Source organism: Syngnathus leptorhynchus, chromosome 1 (assembly GCF_054491065.1).
Source record: "Syngnathus leptorhynchus isolate UIUO chromosome 1, UIUO_Slep, whole genome shotgun sequence".
Taxonomy (NCBI): Eukaryota; Metazoa; Chordata; class Actinopteri; order Syngnathiformes; family Syngnathidae; genus Syngnathus; species Syngnathus leptorhynchus.
In genome coordinates this window covers 20,361,531-20,382,814 of record NC_141195.1, presented here as the reverse complement: position 1 = coordinate 20,382,814, position 21,284 = coordinate 20,361,531, and the positions used below count along the sequence as shown (strand labels likewise).

Genomic DNA, 21,284 nt, shown 5'->3' with positions numbered 1-21,284 from the left:
GACAATCTGAAGTGAAATGTCAAAATCACTAATACATGAGTTGGTGGCTGAGTGCAAAGGTTAAGTAAGTGCAAAAGTAGCAATCTATCAAATGTCATTTATAATTGGATGACCCTGTCGATTTAGAATTTTTCAAACGAGATGATCGAGGCCTTATAACATCTTTGTTAGTGGTGTGCTGGCTCAACAAATTTGTATAATCTGCAATTCAGTGTAGGTACATGTAAATGCAAACCAATTGATCTATTCTGTTAGTGCACTGAGCTAGTGAACACAATGGTCAGTGCAAAACAAAGCCCTTGTGCCATATCCCCAACTGTAAGTGAACTGTGTTTGTTTTTTCCCCCCTCCCAATGAGTCATTTTCTCTCCATCTGTCCTCTGACCCGGTGCCTTAGGCCTAGCGCGTCGGTTTATGCAAGTTTCTCTCCGTCGTGTTAACACTGCAGCTTTCTCTTATAGTGCTTTCAGTTAAACAGACGCCATCTGAGTGCATTGCACCATCCAGAGGCTCGTGTGTATGCTTGAATCTCAACTGATTCTGCAGATATAAGGTTAAGCAAAAAGTGAAACAACCTGACACACCATAGTGCTGTACTTATCAAAGGAATAAAGAACATTTTTATATTAGTATTTTTCTTTATATTTTGTGCTGAAATTGACAAATTCCCAGAATAATGTTTTTTCTCATTATTGGACTGAAATGAAAGCCCCCAAAACAAATACTTAAGTGACTGTAGATTTTTGTTTTAGTGCTGCAAAGCACAATGAAAAACAGCCCTGTGGTTGGCATGCGTTTGGCTTCACGAGTGCTTTTAACCAACAATCCACTCTCTTCCTGACCAGCAACAATGCCAGGTTTCCTTGGACCTAATCCAAATTAGCTTTGCCAAATTAAAATGACTAAAATAGGCCGCGCTTGCTTCCTAACAGAATTTAGTGTTGGTGTGTGAGTTTTGATTCACATGAGTCTTCATTACACACATGTACAAATCATCATGTTTCAGTGTCAGGAAGCTTTTTGTTTCGATTTGGAATGCATTTTCTTGAGAAGCGTTGCTCAAATGGTCATTACTTCAATGAAATGAACGCCAAAGTCTGTGTTCCTAAAATATGAGTAGATTGTCTTAGCAAATTGAATGTAGCTTCTGCCAAATAGGCTTCATTCTCAAGTTGTGGTCTCAGGTCCCATGCAAAGAGAGTAATCGGATCAGTACAAGCCGCAGAACGCCTAAAGCGCCATGAGGAATGGGCATGTTTGAAACCACTGGCTCTAATCAATGAGATAATCAATAAGTGGTGGCTGGAGGAAGGGCATTACTTAGGACTGGCGGAAACACCATTCACTCATCTTGATTAAAGGCCATTCTTGGTGGGGCGGCACTTGCCTGTTGTGCTACGGGCCGACACTCGATCTCAGGGTCGATTATGAATTGGAATCTGTTTAATTATGCTCATATTATCTATGTGGTGTAAATGTTACACATGTGCATAGGGGGATGTGTTGAGTCACTTCAGATGTATTCAAATTGAACCCACGGCATTGCATAGAAAGCAGCACTCATCTCAGCTCAGCTCAGCTCAGGATAAGTTGTAACAGAAGCCAAATAAATAACATAAGACGGATTAGGCACGCTGAAACTGACTTACAGGGGTTCTTGTGAAGCTGTGCTTTTACTACGGCTCCAGGCTACATTCTGTGTTGCCACAATTTAGTGTCGTAATTAAATGTCGCTTTTCAGGCACGTTTGGTTAATAACAAGCACAATGGTGCCACTTGTTCGTGTGAGACAATTGGTTCGTGTGTAAGCAACCAGCACTAAAGAACAGGGGGGTGGTTAATAAATATGGGGCCTTTTTATAGATCACCGAAGTACTTGGGGACTTGATGTTCATTAAACGGATCCTTCAGCATCACACGGGTCTTACATTACCATGCATTTTTTTTTGCTCAGTTACGGGAATTCCTCGAATTACTATCGCTTTAACTTGTCAGCACAAAGTATGCACATACACTAAATGGAAAATAGCATATAGTATTTCAAATTGAATTACTATGAAGTGGCATCAACAAAACTGCAAAATCCACAGAGACCTAAGAAAGGAGAGAGGATGGGGTTTTCCCACTTGCATCTCTTCTTTTCCACAAAGGGATTGGGAGGGTTGTATCCCTGTAACTATGAATTGCCTGCTGGGCCAAAACAGATTTGTAGTGTTGTATGCTCACCATGTAAAACAGCCAATTCCAATCCCTCTAAAACTTGTTGCTCTATTGACCGTCCATTGTATTGGGAAGAGTCACAACGTATAAAGTCTACTTGATTTTATATCAAATTTAACATTTCAAATTTAACATCACTCTATTCTTTTCTATCCTGATTTGTTTTAATTTTCATAATGATCTATATAGATTTAAAATAATAAATATTCAGGTTTTGATCACAAGTGCCAGGGTTATTTCAGAAAACCAACTAATATTTAAATGTAATCCAAATGACTAACACAGACTTGAAAAAAAAAGTCAACTAAATTGGAATGAAAATTTCCCAAAGCAGGACATTGTTTTACTCAACCTCAACCACACTTTATTTAACAAAATAGAAGCAGGTCAAATATTGCAAAGCATAAAAATGTAGTTTGAAACACGGCATTTGAACATGATAAAACATCACGTGGGCTGAAGCACACAGGAGAGAGACAGCGACTCCCAGAAATCCCCTTGGGGGGTTGGACAGAAGAGCAAAACCGGGAATTGAAGAGGATGGGATGCCTTGCTGAGTCACAGGTCCACTGTGTTCTTAGTACCAGTGGTCAAGCAGGGTGGAAATGTAAAAGCAAATCCACAGCACGGTGAAAAATGTTTGGGGCCACCGCAAATGAGTCACAACATTTGCGTACTCAAAGCATTCATTGATCCATTTTTCTGAGCCTATGCATGAAATTCTTTTCCCCCATCATTTGTTGCAATTTTTCTAATGTGAGAGAGATAACAGTGAAGGGTACACGAATGCAAATGGTCACACATGTCTTCTGCCGAGTGAACAAACAAAGGAAGTGATTCAGCACCATGGACAGCGCTCATCTGTTTCCTGGGGGAGATACATTGGCCCTCTAGTTTGGCTGACATGCCCCTTTCAATGCAGCTTTTTATACTTAACATGAAGTCTTTACAATCTCAACAAAACTTAATCTAATCGCAAGGAGTCTATTTGAGACCCTTTCAATAAAATGAATTGGCGGTGTCAACATGTGTTACAAGGCCTTTACATTGCACTTAAAATGCAGAGGGTGTCTTTGCATTTGTAGCACGTGTGTGGCATTTAGTGCCCACACTTCTTTCTGCTAAAGCAGACCTGCATGGTGTAAACAGCATCTTGCATGAGCCAATGCCATGATTGTGCAAGCCTAACAGTAGCTCCTCTAGTTTATGACAAGCCACATTTCACAAAAGCAAAAATCCTCCCCCAGAATAGATACTTCAAGCACATCTTGTAAATACAATGAATTGTCCGTACAAGGTTAGATAGCTTTAAAAAAAACAAAAAACATCCACAATAAGGGCGAATCATAGCCATACATTTTAATGTGTGAAGGACTATTTCATTATTATTTTTTTTACAATAAAGAGCAATCTATGCTATGTTTACCTGCAACGTTTTTATTGACCGAATCATTCTAGCTCAATTAAACATTTTTGGGGGAAAGATATGACGGCACAAACCCCCCATTTGAATGGCTTGGTTTTTCATGTTTTTAATTTCCTGTCACCCAAAGCAGGCTATATTCAGAGACACACAAAACCACAGAACTGTTATTTGAGCTACATCAACTTTGCAGCAGAAGCATCCCAGTGACGTCATGCTCATACACATGTCGCCATGGAGTCAACAATTGGCACACCATTAAAAATAACACCGTATACATTCAGAAAATGGGATGACCGCGCAGACGTGCGTGTGGTTGGGTGGGGGCAGGTGGGGGCTACACCCGCACCATCTAGAACGGTATAAATAACCCCAATATCCATCGACAACCAAATCATAAGAAAAAGAAAAAAAGAACATGCACTGACAGCATTGTCCTTTCTGATAGTAATATTGTTTCCTTCTTGTCTCTCCAAACTGGTTTAAAACAACATTTACAAATCCTAACTGCAGTTTCACAAAAATAGAGAAATGGCACTTTGTTATAGTCATATATATGTAACTCTCGTAATATCTATATATATAGTTGTCATACTGATGGAGCATGAAGGGGGGGTTGGCCTCCACTTCGCTGGTCATGGTTCCTTGGTCGCGCGCTATGTGTGCGTGTGTTGAAACCATGCAGAAATATCATCATGCATTTGATACATCGGCCCGACTATTTACATTTACATTCATGCGCTCGTGCACCATACCCTCGCGCACACACCGCACGTTTTTATAGTATGACCCCTCGCTGTCCGAAGAAAAAAAAAGAAAAACATCTGTAGTCCGATTGCGGCTAATAGCACAAGGGTGGGGGGAGTAATTTCGGGTCGTTGAGAGAGGGACTGTCATGTACAGAATATACAGCGCTGGGCCCCTGTGCAGCAGACTAACTGGTTAACGGCAACTGAAAGGAGACAGAAACAAGAATGTCTGTCCGTCTCTTACGTGGGGACAAACGTGTTGCTTGGGTTGTGTGAGGGCACCTGTCTGTGCGTCCTTTATGAATCCAGTTTATAAAGAAGGTGGGGCGGGCCTTCTTTTTACGCATCGTTTGTGGTGGAGAAATGCGTAGTGCAGTCAAAGACCCGGTGCGCACCCGCATCAGCGTGGTAGGGTCCGCTGTGCCAATATGATGAGTCGCACACCGTCTGCAGGGAGTTGATCTCGGAGGCAGACGAGTTGCCGTCCCGCCGCTTGGAGCGCTTGCGGTTCCGCAGGATGAAGACGAGCATGCCCACGACAGTGAACGCAGACGTGACGAACACCAGTAGCAACCCGGGAACGAGCACTGAAATGGAGACTCGGTTGGGCTCAATGTAAGAGTTTGAGCGCGTGCCCGAGTCTAGCGTGTAGGTGCTGTTTTTGGACAGGGAGGTGGGAGGGGGGATCCGCTCGTAGAGTCTGGAACACATGAGGTCGTTCCGTACGTAGCGAAAGTCGCGTTTCCAGAACTCTTCTGGTGACTCGCACTTGAGATCGCTCACAATGACGTCAGCACCGAGTCTCTCGGTCCATTGTTTGAAGGGCACAATGTTGCAGGAGCAATCCCAAGGATTCCCGTGCAAATCGATCTGAATGATGGAGTTGAGCTGGTCCAGCACACCCGCCACAGGCAGATGGGAGAAGTAATTATTATGCAGGCTTATTTTGGACAAAGAAATTCCAAGGAACGCATCCGGGGGCAAAGACTTCAGCAAATTGTTATTGAGAAACAGAACCCTCAGGTTCGGCATGGGGCTGAATGCGCCAGCCACTATCAGCTGGATGTCGTTGTATTCCAAACTGAGATATTCCAGGTTGACAAGGCCCACAAACATTTCTGCCATGAGCGTATCCAGATAATTCTTATCCATGTAAAGCCACCTTAGCTCAGTCTGGTTCTGGAAAGTGCTGTTGTCAATCACTTTGATGTTGTTCCCACCGAGATCAAGAAGGTTGAGACTCGTGTAGCTCAGAAGATGGTTCTTTTTTACAGCGTGGATGTTGTTGTCTCTCATGTTCAATTCGTGGGCGGCTAGCGGCCTCGGTTTCAGGTTGGACAAGCTCTCAATCTTTTTGCCCTCGCAGTTGACCCCGAGCCCCTGCCTGGAGCCGACCAGCTTGCAGTTGCACGGCTGTGGGCAGGTGGCATTGTCAATCTGCTCTTGGGCCCTGCTAACACCTGTCGGCCCCGGTGTGGGCTTGGTCTTAAGCTGCCAGTTTTCACGTGATTTGGAGCGGCTCTTGGCTCCGTGACCGCCAGGTGTCGGTGGCCCACTGGCATCTGCACTGGGCTTGTAAGGCGTTGGACGTGGCACCACAGGCCCTGAGGTCTCATCCTGTGTGGGAGGGGCCACTAGGCTGGTGTCTGCGCCGCCTCTCTGTGAAGGACATAGCTCCGCTTCAGATGTCTCGTTCAAGTCACTCCCCTGCAGCCTGGTGGGAGCCTCACAGATCACCCTCCCGATGAGCGCGTTGGGCGGTATATTCTCCAACCATTCTTTGAGGGAAACCAGGTCACAATTACAGTCCCACGGGTTGTCTTCCAGCAGAACCTCCACAATTCCCGGGATCTGCTCAAGAATCCCTTCATACGGCAATGTTTTGATTCTGTTCCCTCGCAGGTCGAGATGAGTAATGGGCACATGTTGGAACACGTTTATGGGCAGCGCACTGATGAGGTTGTCATTAAGTATTAACACTTCAAGTTTGTTAAGGTCCCTGAACACGGCCGGGTCAATGTCCCTTAACAGATTAAAATCAGCTTGGAGATATTCCAAATCATCCAAGCCCAAAAACGTACTTTTCCGGAAAGAGCGCATCTTGTTGTTGTTAATGTGCAGTCTTTTGACCAGCTGCAGCCCCAAAAAGGCGCCCGGGACAATGTCGTGCAGCCCATTGTTCTCCAAATGCAAGCTGACAGCATTGTAAAAGTTGGCAAACTCGTTGGGGAAAAGCCTGGACAGCGAGTTGCCGTGAAGCAGCAAGTGGTAAAAATGTGAGCTGGGCCCGGTGAGGTGCTGCAGCGTGGTGAAGCTCCTTTTTTCACAGCCGATATGCACGTCTCCCTCGACCTCTGTGCAAGAGCATATCTGCTCCTTACACACGTCCCTTGTCACATTCCCACTGGCAACACAAAGAGCCGCGTTCAGCAGGACAACCCAAAGCAGCATTTTTCAACGCGGACAAGACATCCCCGGTCTCAAGACATAGGAGCTGTTGATCGAGTCAAAAAATCAGTCCAAAAGAAAGCAGAGACGGTTGGATAAGGCAGTCTCTGTATAACACATCTAACCCGCTCGTGTGCTCACACTTTCTGACAGAAACGTCTTCACAGCCTTAGCGGACTAAAAACGAGAGGAAGTCATGTCCAACGCATCCTTTTTACAGCCAAAACGACTGACCTTGGCGGAAAAATAGGGGAACAAATGGACGCCTTCTTCTCTCACTGGCGCGCTGCGGCGCGGGGAACTGTCCCCTTTCCCCTGGTGCCGAAGCTTGGCTGTAAAACGCCCGCATTCCCCCCTCACATCTCTCGGCTGCGTCTCACCTCGCTCATTCCTCTTCGTGCGTCGGACGGAATGACAAAAAAAAAAAAAAAAGAGGAGCGGAGGAAAAGATGATGGGGAGGAAAGATGTGATTTACTCCACTCAGCCGCGCAGACAAATGAGCAAAACAAAAAACAACAACAAACAGCGCCGTAAAATCAATCCATACGTATTGTTCGTGGATTCAAAATCTCAAAAAAGATGAGTGTGCGTCGATGATTGCGCAAAACTTGCGCCAATTCAGCGTGCTCCCAGTCGCCGTCTCACTCCTCCAGTTTACAGCACCGCTGCAAAAGTGTCCAAGTCGGCGCAGCAGTGGCGCGATGACACGTTCAGGTCGTGATGCTTCACTTGCATCCCGAATTCCACCCTCATTATTTGAGGAACCACCCAGTAGTGCAATCGTAGCTCTCTGTTTTTAACGAACACTGTTGAATGCGGTAAAACTAATTAATCCGCCACAGGCATGCCTCAGCTCTGCAAAAGAGTATCAAACGATGCGTCAGCCTCTATGCGCATGTGTGCGTGACGTGTTCCTTGCAAAGACAGATCCACGAGGATGAGACACAAAGAGACGTGAGATAAGCAAAGATTTCTATTTGCTGTTTACTTGTATTGTCGGCGACTTGACTTTTTGGCTGGGAGGTCCGTACAAGTGAACGTTAAGCCCGCCCCCTTTTTAATTTGCAGCACTGTGTGGAAACAACCTTACATCTTTCTTTAATGTCTGTGTGAAGCGGTACAAGTCAGCAATAAGCATTGACAGTCTGTGAAGTCACTCAACTAATAGTGCCCCGCGCATGATATGATTCAACTGTCTACATCAATGCGACACACTGCCCTCCCACGACCATACGCGCACACAAACGCACGCACGCACACACGCACGCAAACCATCTGCCTATCTACTGCAGATTAGTTACTGTGTCTAGTTCTAGCACATTCTTCCAGGTTTTAAACATTTTGACGAATAAATAATCCCTGAAATAGGAGCAGGAGATTTTCATCTTGGAGTCAAATTTAATTGGATTACAAATATAAATTTGTTACACCCATCCAGGGGTGAATATGGGATATTGGAACTGAGGTGGAACGGGGACCATCTTTTATACAAGGTGAAACCCCAGAAGTCAACCGTATTTGGGTTTCGATGAAAAATGTCAGGAAATCCTTTTCTCGGTTCTCCAACAAAACTTGGGAAACGTTGTTGTTTTGCAAATTTGAAAGCTTTGTGACGTTGTGATGCCCACCATGCTTCCGGAAAACTGCACCCGCGAGACCACAAGATCCCTGTACAGGGTTCATGGTAAGAGTTAGATTTACGCAACAACAACCGAGAACTACTATACATATTTGTTTACAACCGCTGCATCGGCAAGACCACAAGATCACGCTAAAGAGTTGAGTTCACAAGATAACAACAACCGTGCAAAAAGAGAGCTACTGTATGTTATATTTAAGAGGCTGGATGATGGAACTTTTTAAGAGCATCAGGTCCTTTTCAGAAATGAACATATTCACAAGATGCAACAGACCAGCTCAACATCCACACATACAGTAACACGGTAGGCATCACACTGTATTTGTAAACAATACCCGTGCTTTCGTTCACATTAATTTGCTTAAGGGACAATATTTCCAAGACTTTGGCCCTTCTACCTTGATTAAGTATGTTTTTGGTTTACTATATAGTGTTGTTTTGTCATGTTTATTTATTTTGGGCTCATAATTTGTCTTTTAAATGTCCAGTGTGTGAGGCTGTGCTCCAACCTTTTGCTGTACTGAATTTTTTTATTTTAATTTATTTTTATACATTTGTTGTACCGTTGCTTTGAAACACGTCCGCTTTGCTTCTCGACACTATATATACTGTATATAGTTCATATAGTATAAAAAAGCCCAGATCTCAATGGATTAACACATGAAGAGGTGGCTCATTGCATTTTATTAGATTATGTATGCACGATTTTTAACTCGATGCATTTGATGACTATATATAAGCCAGGGCAACCAATTGCAACATGGACTTCTTTTATTGAATAAAGGGGAAGGGTGCGGTGGAAGGGTCTCGCAGGGAACCAGCGATAACAGTGAGAGAAGACAGGCTTGTTACGCTGCCAGAACAGGAACAGGTAAACAGGCAGACGGGCGGAGAAACAAACTTAGGTTGTAGCGGCCTTCCTATGTAGCCCTAACCCTAACCCAGTTGACCTTTGGACAACAGGCAAGCCAATCACAAGGTAATGACATAAAGTTGAATTATAATTAAATGAACTGTATTGACGAAACTTAAAGCATAGGAAAACATTATTCTATGAAATGTTGAACCTGCAGCAGTCCAATCCCCCATTGAGACTCCTCCATAGGAGAGGTGCTTCCTCACAGCCCTTCAAAAGAGGGAGTTTTTTGAGCCAGTGAAATACTCTCTGGGTAATTACAGAAAGGTCAGGAGCCATGTTCATCTTGTTTTCACATGAGCAGCAAGTGTGGCTGAATGTGTGCAAGCAGCATGCAAATTAAGGCCCAACAGTTTAGGGTTCCCCATTAGTCATTATTTTAGAGTAAATAAGGTCTGAATGTTGAAAGATGAAGTGCTGGAGGACAATTATGAAGTGAAATAAACCTCATCACAACTGCTGCCAAAGTAAATGCATTTTGTGTTGTTTCAAAAACAATGTTAAAAAGGTGGAAACATTATTTACAGTACAAAAATGTGCATATCAAGGACATTCAAGCACCTTGTTTCAATTATGGACAATGGGTTTTCACACCATTGTGTCAAGTACAGAAAAAGAGGGGTCAAGCGTGAATTGGGAGTCAATAGGACGACTGACAAAAGCATAGCCTGGGGTATCGAGCGACAAGTCTTTATGGGGACTCAGCAGAATGTCTGACTGCAAATCTATACACACCTATCAACAAGCATTCTCCACCATATTCTCAACATATGTCTCAGTTGACCTGCTGAAGCAGGATCAGTTGCCAGCATAGAAATTTAGCTGTCCAGTAGGTCATTCACAGTAGTAAGTTCTGAAAAGAAAAGTGAACATATTGAACCCAGAAAAACAAACATAAAACAATCTTCTCACTTAGGTGGCATGTTTTTTGCACACTAAAATGCATCTTTTACATTTCTTTTTACTGTTTAAATTGTTTTATATTGCAACTTTGTTATCGTTTTTATCTGGTTTAATCATTTCTTTTGTTCCCACTTTCTCGAACAAGCATACTTTTTCAAGCCTTTTAATTGTAGGGCAGCCTCTATACTGGTGTACTTAATCCCACCTCAAAAGCACAATTGTGGATGTCTTTCCGATTTGAAATTCAATTGATTTTGAGGAGTCTTATGTTTAAAGGTGCAGCAATTAATCCTTGTTACCATGGCAGCCAGTTCATTTCTGGTAAATCAGTCAAAGCTGGTAAGCCACTCTCATCTCACAGCAGTTGGCAACGATTGCACGAGAAACAAGCAGTTTTAGGCACCAACCGTGATTCATTAGACCCTACTGTTTGTTCTACAACTACACACATGGGTTTATCAACAAGTGGATGTGTGTTTGATGTAAATACTGGCACATCTTTATTTTCACAAAGGGTATAGTTTAGCATGTTTACGATTTTGGCAGACCACGTCTTTCAGGGTGTTCCAAGGGCGTTTTCTATTCCACGCCTCCGGTGGATTTGACAATTTGGTGACAAAATTAGAGCGGACATTAGACTAGATAATGTGTAGTCCAGTCCTGCAAGTCCAGGTTATGGTGCAATTGGTGCAAGGCGATTTTGATGAATTTGAAAGCTATGCGTGGTGGATGTTATCACGTCTCATAAAATAATTGACAGGAATGTCCAAATCATCAGAGAAATCAATTAATTGAAAATAATTGAAATCATTATTTTTTTTCAAATATATTTTTAAAAGAACCCCCTTTACACACTTTACTGGGTTGTCACGCATGCAATAACGCAACGCACAAGGGGTCTTCAAGTGCCGACTTCACACCTGCTAACTTTGCATATTCTGCAAGTGAAGAAATATTTGCAGTTCCTTATAAACTTACTTAAAATTTGTTGATCTCCATGGTACTCCAGCAAGTCAGTTAGTTCTACTTCTGCCATGTGCCTCGGCTGCTCTGAATTTAAAAGGAAAGGGAAAGTGGGGAGCTGCATCCATTGGTTGGGAAACAATCAGGTTGTATTCCCTCCCATAACAGCCCAAACAGCTATTTCAATCGGTGCCGTCTACAAAAATACCAAAAGAACGAAAACTCCACCCATGCACAGATAGCCCACGCTTTGCACTAGACACAAAAATATTCATCACATTTTTCATAACAACCACCCTCCTTTGAAAACATGCTGTGTGATGTGCATCACTCAAAACAGTTTAATGATGTTTCAGGCAATCTCACTCAAACTCAAGGTGGCATCTATGTGACCACTTTAGAGCCTGGAGCAGTATAATGGAGCGGTAATAATCTGATCTCCAATAAGCAGACATGAGAATCGCTCATGAATAAGGATACTGTTTACTAATAGTGCCGCTGTAGTTTTATTCATAGGAGGAAATTATGTGAAAGATATGAAAGTGTTTGAAGTTACTCTAGTTTCAGGGAGAAACCTTAATATTCATGTTTTAGCATTATGCAATGTATAGTGCATTAAAGGTTATGCATATTTGTCTAATGTGTGACATATCAGCTGATTTTCAATGCTTCACACCACAAATGCAGTGATGTTAAAGCGTAGAAGCTCTTTATGTTTAGACAGTCAGCATGCAGGTGTGCAACAGAAAATCTTGTTCTCAGCAGTTTGATGGAATTAAAGCATTCAGGTCATCTAGTGTAAAGTCATCATGGGGACAGTAGGGAAGCAGGTTGTCTCCTGTCTGAATGGGTTCTGGGCTTGCATCCAAGGATTTTTAATCCTCATTGCGTTGTGCACTCAGTCTACCAAAACTAATACCAGCATGCTGCGCCATACCCAGTCGTTCAATTTTTATTTGAACAGTGGAGTCTTACAGGCAGATCTTTTTTTTTCCCCCACCCCTTTAATGAACCGATATGAGAGGGAGCAAGGATGGCAGGGAATTGGGATTCTTATTTTATTCATTTTAATCTTAAACAAGAAGGCCTGAAAAAGAGAATAAGGTATGAGGAGACTACTAAAAAACTAAGAACAAAAAGAATGGACCACAAAAGAACTATTGAGTGGCTAGTGTTAGAAAACACAATAAATGGAAACCACAGGCATTGTAATTGCAACTAGGGGGAGGCCAATAGGACATCTAATTATATTGTTGCAAAGAATCGTCTATACACAAGAAGGAACAACTCTGAAGTCTCCTGGCGGAATTCTTTGAATCAGCCCTGACATTTTCTCAGCCACTGGACTTCTGAGGACCTATCAATTTGACACCACCTAAAATATTCCGTCTAGTCTTATTCTTGAAGCCTCTGTTGCCCTCAGTCGCTAAAGATGCATGGAGACATCACCCCTGACTGCACCCCACTAATGGTCATTGATGCCAGACTCAGATCGCGAACCACAAATCTTTTTCCTTGTCTGCATAATTGGGATGGGTATAATAACACTGGTCAAAACAGTTTTACTATTTTTATTTTAACCAGAGATGAAATAAACATTTTCTAGTTTATGTTTTTGTGTGGATTCCGAATATGCCTCCTTTTTTCTCAAGCACATTAGACTTTTATAATAATAATAATAATAATAATAATAATAATAATAATTCATATTTGATTTTGGGTAACATCTGAGTTGTAGTGAACCGATGGAGTCACTGGGGGAACAAGCTCATTAGATGAGTCTTCAGGTTGAAATGAATGCCTCTATGTCAAATGTATGTGTCCATATGTGTAGCTGCAATTTTTCTCTCACACTCCTTCTTATGTATTTATATAAAATCATACAGATGGTGACGTAAGTGATTAGATCCAAAATTACCTGAGGACAGAATGTGATTTACAGTTATAGATGACGTTCTTACGCTGACTCAGCTTCCAGCGACATCCAATCACCATGCATCTGCATTTGTAAGTCCTCAATACTCATATCTTGCATCAGTAGAAGTAGATAATGTATGCTCTATATGTAAATCGTCTAAGTGTTGTTACAATAGGTGTATAAATAAAACGAATCATAACTGGAGAGAATGCTCTTCAATGCAGAAAGAAGCAAATAATTGTAATGAGGATAATGCTGATAAAAAGAGATGGAAACAGGCCCATAATGGAATAGCTCTTGATTATACGACAGATTTCTACTAAATCACAAGTCTTTCTTTGGAGTGTTTGACAAGTACAAATGGAGACATAACTTTTGCATTGTTTTTAAATCTTCAAGAGAAAATGGCTAGCCATAACCAACAGGAGGAAGGTGCATTAAAAGCAGTCTCAAAACAGCAGTGTTTGAATTGTTTGCACAATTGTACCAAGACTGAGTGTTTGTTGCATTTGCATCTATAGGGAATAAAGACTGAATGAAAAGGGAATTATTTTTTGTTAATTTATCAAAAGTTGTTTTGGTAAATGATGTTCTTTATGGCCCTTCTTTCCTGGACATCAGCAGAGTAGATGGGATGGTTGTTCTCATCGTCATTAAATTGTATGGCTCTCTTGTAATAGCTGCAATATTTTGGAGCACAACACATGCCACTATGTCGCATTACCCCTCGGGCATGATCCTGAGTTTATGCAGACACTGGAACTGGGATTTGAGAATGCCAATAGCCATTTCAACCCAGGCTCTAGTCCTCCAGTGGGCCACATTGAATGGCCTCACCTGCAATTATTGCCCTTGTTTGGTTTAGGAGATAGACATTGAAAAAAAATATGGCTACACTTTACTCCACTTACCACGTGCAATTCTGTCACTCAGGCCATACTCATGATAGATCCGCGTGTCATGTACACAGCCCGGCCACTAACGTACCTAAATGCTGTGGAAGGACTTTCTATTGACACAGTCCCCCTCGTTAACGGATGGAGTAGTGATGTTTATTCCGAATCCAATGTCATGGTGAGTGACTCAGAATTTTACTTCAACTTCTTGGAACTAGAAAACTAGGTTTTAATTAAATCCCCTTTCTAGAATTCCTCGCTGATGTTCTAGAAAAAGTTCAAAAATGTTTTAATTTACCCAAAAGATCTGTTGAGGAAGACATGAAATATGTCCGGTTTAAATTTGCCGGTGACCAGTTTTTAAACTTGTTAGAGCCAAATTGATATCATTCCACAGAGTTCTTCATAGTGTCAATCTGCGATCACTCTACTGCAATCTGCTCAGGAAAGGAGGGACAATTGAGTACTTATGGCTGATTGGGCAATGTTGCAGCTTACTAAGCTTTTGTTTTGACCAATCACGGCAATGGAAATCCTAGTCGGGAAGTTAAAGAATCACGAACTTCTTTTCCTGTCACGGACTAAGCAGGATAACCAGGTTTAGCACGAACCTCTTTATTGGGAAAACACCCGGAGGCAGGAACTCCGGCAGGGCAGGTGTAGCGCCAAAGACAAGGCTGACAGGTGCCGGAACACGGCTGGTTGCTCACGGAGTGGGGGAAGGCAGGACGACAAGCAGACAGGTAGGCAACCAGGCGTTGTCGTGGCGAGGGAGGACAGAAGTCGTCGAGTCAGACCGGGGCAAGGCCAGGTGTGGTCAAGGACAGGCAGTAGGTCAGGCCAGGTAGAGTTCAGGAATTCCTTCTGTGGGACCGTTTTAAAATCAGCATCCACTTAGCTTACGTATACATACGTATGTATGCTGCCCCTAGTAGTTTCAGCACCTTCTTGTTACAACTACACTTACACATAATACAGCAACAACAGGCTCCTTTATATACACACCAGAGATTGCGCTACCTCTGTTAAAATAGATGTTATCAAAAGCAATAATTTAATACACACCTCAAAACAACTTTTAACTATATTAAACTTTGTACTTTGTGCACCGTGTTGCACTGGTTAGCACGACACCTCACAGCTCAGAGTTGCGGGGTTCGATTCTGGCTCTGGCCTTCTCGTGTGGAGTTTGCATCTTCTCCCCGTCCTGTGTGGGTTTTCTCCGGTTGTCTTTCAAAGAAAGGCATGGTAGGCGATTGGACACTTCAAATTGTACGTAGGTGGAGTTGTAAGCATGTTGGAGTTGTTTGTCTGTCTGTGGCCTGCGACCAGTTCAGGGTGTCCCCCACCTACCGGCAAAATACAGCTGGGATAGGCTCCTCGCTACTTCATAACGGTGATCTGTGATCGCCCTGGCCACCCGTGGCGATCAACTTGCAGTTCCTTATAAACAAACTTTCCGTTCTTCGAGCTACTGCTGCTTCGATCTACCAGCGAATTTATTACTGCTTATGCATTGTCAAAGACTGTGTATCTCTAGCGTGCTTCTATTTAGAGGAACAAGTGTAGCTGTTTCAATTGGCCGGGAAGCTAGGCGGCTGTGTTTACGCCCATAATGTTGTTTGAAGCTGTTACAGAGACGCCCATAATGTTGTTTGAAGCTGTTACAGATGAAAGAGGAGAAACTCAATGGGTATTTCCCGTAATTATCAATGGAAAAAGCAATTGATATGTCATGTTCCCTTTCATCCTTAGTCACACTTGAGTATGGGATGTTGTTCCTCTCTGTATCTCTACTTTTTCTTGCTGAGGTGACTGGTCAGCTCCATATCAGAGTAAGTACAGGCAAGGCAATAGTTCCTTTGTTGATGAAGCATCGCAAACAAGTTAGAAGCATCAACAGTCCTTGACAATACATACAGCAGGGACTCTAAATAAATAAATAAAAACATGAAGTAAAAGAGAAAGGGAGTCCACCTTAATACTCAAGGGACTTTCAATGCCTGATGGAGGAGGAACGACTAACCCCAACCACAAGCATGCCAGAAATTTGGTTGCCATCACAGTGCTCTCTATTAAGCAGAATTATTATGGTGTTTTCCAATCTCCAAACAGTTATACCTCACTGCACCAGTCAGTGGGAAGTAGTTGAGTAAGTTTTGAGCATAGATCAAGGTGCAACTGATGTGGGAAACATCTTACTTTATTGTTCTTACTGTTGGCATTCCAAGTCAACAGATGGTGGGAATGTGATTTCATTTGACAGTTGGCATCTACATGAAAGTGGAAAAGCAACAAGTCTGATGCATAGTGTGAGCACTTCAAATGTTCACTTTGACTTTATGTCCAACACATTTAAATACTTGTATTGTGTAAGATGGAACTCAATACTAACATTTCCAAAAATCATATAATACATGTCCTGTTTTCGGGTGGACCCACATGTATTGACTACTATATGATACATTGCATGCTATGGAAACAACAGGGGAACAAGTGTAGCTGCTTCAATTGGCATAGTGTGAGCACTTCAAATGTTCACTTTGACTTTATGTCCAACACATTTAAATACTTGTATTGTGTAAGATGGAACTCAATACTAACATTTCCAAAAATCATATAATACATGTCCTGTTTTCGGATGGACCCACATGTATTGACTACTATATGATACATTGCATGCTATGGAAACAACAGGGGAACAAGTGTAGCTGCTTCAATTGGCCGGGAAGCTAGGCGGCTGTGTTTACGCCCATAATGTTGTTTGAAGCTGTTACAGAGACGCCCATGATGTTTTCGGGTGGACCCACATGTATTGACTACTATATGATACATTGCATGCTATGGAAACAACAGTTGCTGAAATGTGCTCAAAAGATACAGATTTCAAAATACTCTATACGACTTGTCCCTGGAAGACTAGTAACCCAGATATACAGTGATGTTATTAATTTATAGATATTCCAATTGTGTTATCTGGCCTGTTTTAAATGCTATTAGTGTCCCTGAGTATGAATAGTGAAAATTCATCAGAAAATTATTTTATCTCACAGTACTGCCCCTCAAAAAATTTAGATGTGATTACATTTGAATATCAGCATTAACATACACACTCACAATCTGAGCTACTCACTGTGCTCCTCAAACTTACCAGCACATTCTTTATGATATAAAGACGCTGAAGTCTGGCTGTGCTGAAAGATTAGATGTGTCTGCCTTGTGCCATCTCTGCAAACCCCAATAGAAGACTCTAAATCAGAACACAAGCAATACAAATAATTAATACTCAGGGGCGGTAGAGTTCTGGTGGTGCAGAGATGAGATGATGAATTTAAGAGAAGAGATGAGGACAACGCAATGAGATGGTGGCTTAGTAAAATTTACCATTTACAGTCGACCAGTAAACCTATCTGATGTGTACGCATTTGCACGTTTGAATGACTTCTTGCTCGGGTACACTGTGTTTGGGGACATCGCTTGCCTGCTCCAGCATAGCTGAATCCCAGAAAGACTTCCCAGAAGAGTGAAAAATGTTCTAATGAATAAAGTAGACTGGAAAGTGCCATTTCTTCGTTTATTTGAACTTCATTATGGATCACGGTTGATTTTAACTCTGCGATGACACTGTACTGTAGAGTAATGTTCTCAGCCATATATAATTCCACCATCCTTCTCCCGATAAGACTGCTGTAGTGGTAAATCAACACTGACGAGCGGCAATGTCAACCAAACTGGCATTTCACCTTGCAAAACAAAAAGAAATGATGATTTTAATTTAGTTGGGGAATGATTCATCTCTAAAAATAGAGAAAAAATAGACAAAGAAAACAAAGTAGCCTGGTTTTTATCGTTGTTAACTACTTAAATCAAAATATTTTGATCATAATCAGGTTTGAGTGTAATCGTGTATTGTAATGAGTGTATTGAATTTTCAATAACATGTTCTAGACTGTGGCAGCACTGGTCGGCACGTCCGCCTCACAATTCAGAGGGTGCAGGTTCGACTCCACCTCCAGACCTCCCTGCGTGGAGTTTGCATGTTCTCCCTGTGTCTGTGTGGGTTTTCCCGGGAACTCCGGTTTTCCCTCACATCCTAAAAACATGCGTGGTAGGCTGATTGAGCACTCCAAATTGCCTGTATGTGTGAGTGCAAGTGCAGATGGTTGCTCGTCTCTGTGTGCCCTGCGATTGGCTGGCAACCGGTTCAGTGTCCCAATGACTGCTGGGATAGACTCCAACATGCCCGCGACCCTCGTGGGGAGAAGCGGTACAGAAAATGGATGGATGTTCTTGACTTAACGATTGAAGTGGAAATGCTTGATTTATTTTAATTAGATTGCAGAGAAAATTACTGAGGTAACAATATGAAAAGCATGTACAGGAACTATAATTCCATGGACTTTTTAAACACGTCACATTATGTAACTCCCATTTTTCATAAGCTAAACTCAAAGATAGAAGGTCCACCGCACACAAAGCAACACGGCATAAATTGAACTGTCTGAACCGTCGCACGATGTACGATTTTGCAAACTTCTTTCATGAGCCGACCACTGGCCTTGCTGCTGTTCAGCAAATGAGTCACCCCATATGTATCAGGCAATTGAAAATGCACCAGCTTTCACTTAAAAAAATGCCAGTTTTAAGTGAAGGAAAGACACCACCAGCTGTACCAATAGGGTGTGCATCCCTCCAATAAAAGCTAAATCTTATCTCAATACATGGGGTATGATATGATTCAAGGATGGTTCAATTTAAAAGTGGATCGATTTGATTTAGTTTGATTAAGTGGGATTTAGACGGCTCAGTTCAAGAGACTATGACGCAATGAGTTTCTTGTCATTTTCCAAACATGGACTTGTCTGTACTGTACTTTACTGTAAGTGCCATTTTCTTCAAAGATATGTAAAATGTCTCAGGATATATTTTGAAGTTGAACATTTTGGGGGGGTCTAATGTACCTCACATATTTTAAATTAAAACTGAATTTCCAATTGGAATCATATATGTGTGTGTAAAATCCAGTGTATACGTAATTGTAATACGCACCTGAGTATAAAATGCCACCTCAAAATCAACCTTAAAAAGTCCTCACATAATGCCGTTTCACCATACACTGTAAATCATTCTTCCTGTTTTAACAAATCTTTGTTTTTCACTGTTATGGTTATGCTCCTCCACTTGCAGCTATCCCGTTTTGAAGCAAAAATCATTTTGATTTACTTAATTTGAACACAGTTCCAGATGATCAAACTTTGTTAAACTAACATGTAGAAACAGATAAGATTTGATGGTGTGATGAACCACTTTGCATTTTATTATTGATTGTTGCTGTTGAGGGCTGGTAATCAGAGTGCCAAGATAAGTATTGCAGTGGTGCATTGTACGAGTCTGGAAATGCAGGAGTTCACAGCTCGTAAAGGCAGTGCTGCTAGCCACTAGCCCGGCCATTGCTAAAAGTGATGTAATCATTGTTGGAAAGCCATCCATCTATTTTCTGAACCGCTTAATCCTCACGAGCCTATCCCAGCAGTCTGTGGTCAATCTACCTACCAAGCATGTCTTTCAAATGTGGAAGAAAACCAGCAAGGGGAGAACATGCAAACTCCACACAGGAAGGCTGGAGCTAGAATCAAACCCTGCAGCTCTGAACTGTGAGGCTTAAACTTGCTGGCTGAAAACTGTTTGATAAGTCTGCCTTGTTAAGTATAAAATATCTCATCCAATGCTATGGATACAGTATTGCCTCTTGGTCCCTATTTTGCCCCTTTAGTTTACTATCATTCTCAGACATGTTCAGTTGAAAAGTGATTGAGACCTTGTTAGCACATCCAATATCAAATAGAATTTGTCATGAAACTCAATTGTCATTGAAGGGAATGGTAAGCTATTTTTGATTGATACATTAAGAAAGGTAAAATCATATATCATTAAATCACAACTAAAGTGGGCCGGTCTGAGTCTTGAAACGTTAGGGCTGAAAAAGGGTCCCACTGCAGCCGTGCCCAATAGTCCCATCCTGTATAGATCATTGCTATATTCTGTATGAGTCTTATGTAGCTTGTGAACAAGTCACATTTCCTTTCATGTTCGCTTTATGTGATGTGGCCAGGTTGCATTTACTGGAGCGTACGTATTTTGGGATGTGTACACGGTACTTAATCAAAACTTTAAACCAGGTGTTCTGTTGCAAGTGGTTTTGCAGCAAAGAGAATTGGTGCTGAGAAAATGTGTCCTCCATAAGACATTTTGCTTAGAGGAGCCATCTTAGGCAAGAAGATGTATTTTAAATGAACCACTATGATTCTAATCTATTACAAAGCAGCCCAAGAAGCTCAAGGTTTGCAAAAGCTTCAAAAAGCATGTTCATGTGCACTCACCAAGCTTGCGTTCATTTTGAACACAACAATCTGTTGCACAGTGTCTACAGGGTCCTATCTTTGAATAATAGATGTATTAGAGAATAGAGCATTTCTACTCCAGTGAAAATGTATGAATAAATCAGGCGCCTGAATGCACGCCTGATCCAACATGCATCGCGAATCTGCATTAATGCATGGACTGGATTCTCAATTAAACCATTGCTTTATTGTTTTCAGATATGTATGTATGTATGCATGTATTTATTTATTTATTTATTTATTTATTTATTTATTTATTTATTGATTTATGAACCTTCAAGTTCTGGTAGTTGTGAAGAAGGACATCACCACAGAGGATGATGAGACACACTAAATGACTACCTATCACATGAAACTCATGCCATTGGTAACAGTTTGAGAAGAAATGGAAATAAAATTATATTCAACCTTTAAGCAGTCAGGCAATGAAGCCCATCTTGGCTGTGTATGGCATTACTTTACGATATGGTTCTCACACTAACATTACAAGTGAAGTAACATACTAATTGTTTTTCCTGGACTGAGATCTCTCCAGCTAACTGGCTTGACGATAGAATGTTATCGATCCAAGATAATGAAAAGGGATTAACAGAACAGACAGTCACAAAACTATACCTGTGTCCTACCTTTTTTTTCACAGTAGGCTATGGCTGGGACTCTTGGTGAAAGTAAACAATTCCATAGGTTGAAGTGGCAGCTCTAAACCAGCCAGTGTTCATTTTGGTATATTCTGAGAGTAGGACTTTTTGAAATTGATTATCCTATTGTTAATTATATTGATTACTCACCTCAACACGTGACAGTTGA

At 41.8% G+C, this 21,284-nt stretch overlaps 1 protein-coding gene across 1 annotated transcript; it reads right to left on the bottom strand.

Annotated features, from left to right (window-relative positions):
- Nucleotides 1–4,731: 4,731 nt before the first annotated feature.
- On the bottom strand, nucleotides 4,732–6,843 carry slitrk1 (SLIT and NTRK like family member 1). The gene has a single exon (XM_085917548.1). The coding sequence runs from the start codon at nucleotides 6,841–6,843 to the stop codon at nucleotides 4,732–4,734; it is 2,112 nt and encodes a 703-aa protein (XP_085773674.1).
- Nucleotides 6,844–21,284: the final 14,441 nt, after the last annotated feature.

Bases quoted from the DNA above. Each gene is read 5' to 3' on its own strand.
- slitrk1 (XM_085917548.1), bottom strand. From the start codon at position 6,843: ATGCTGCTTTGGGTTGTCCTGCTGAACGCGGCTCTTTGTGTTGCCAGT.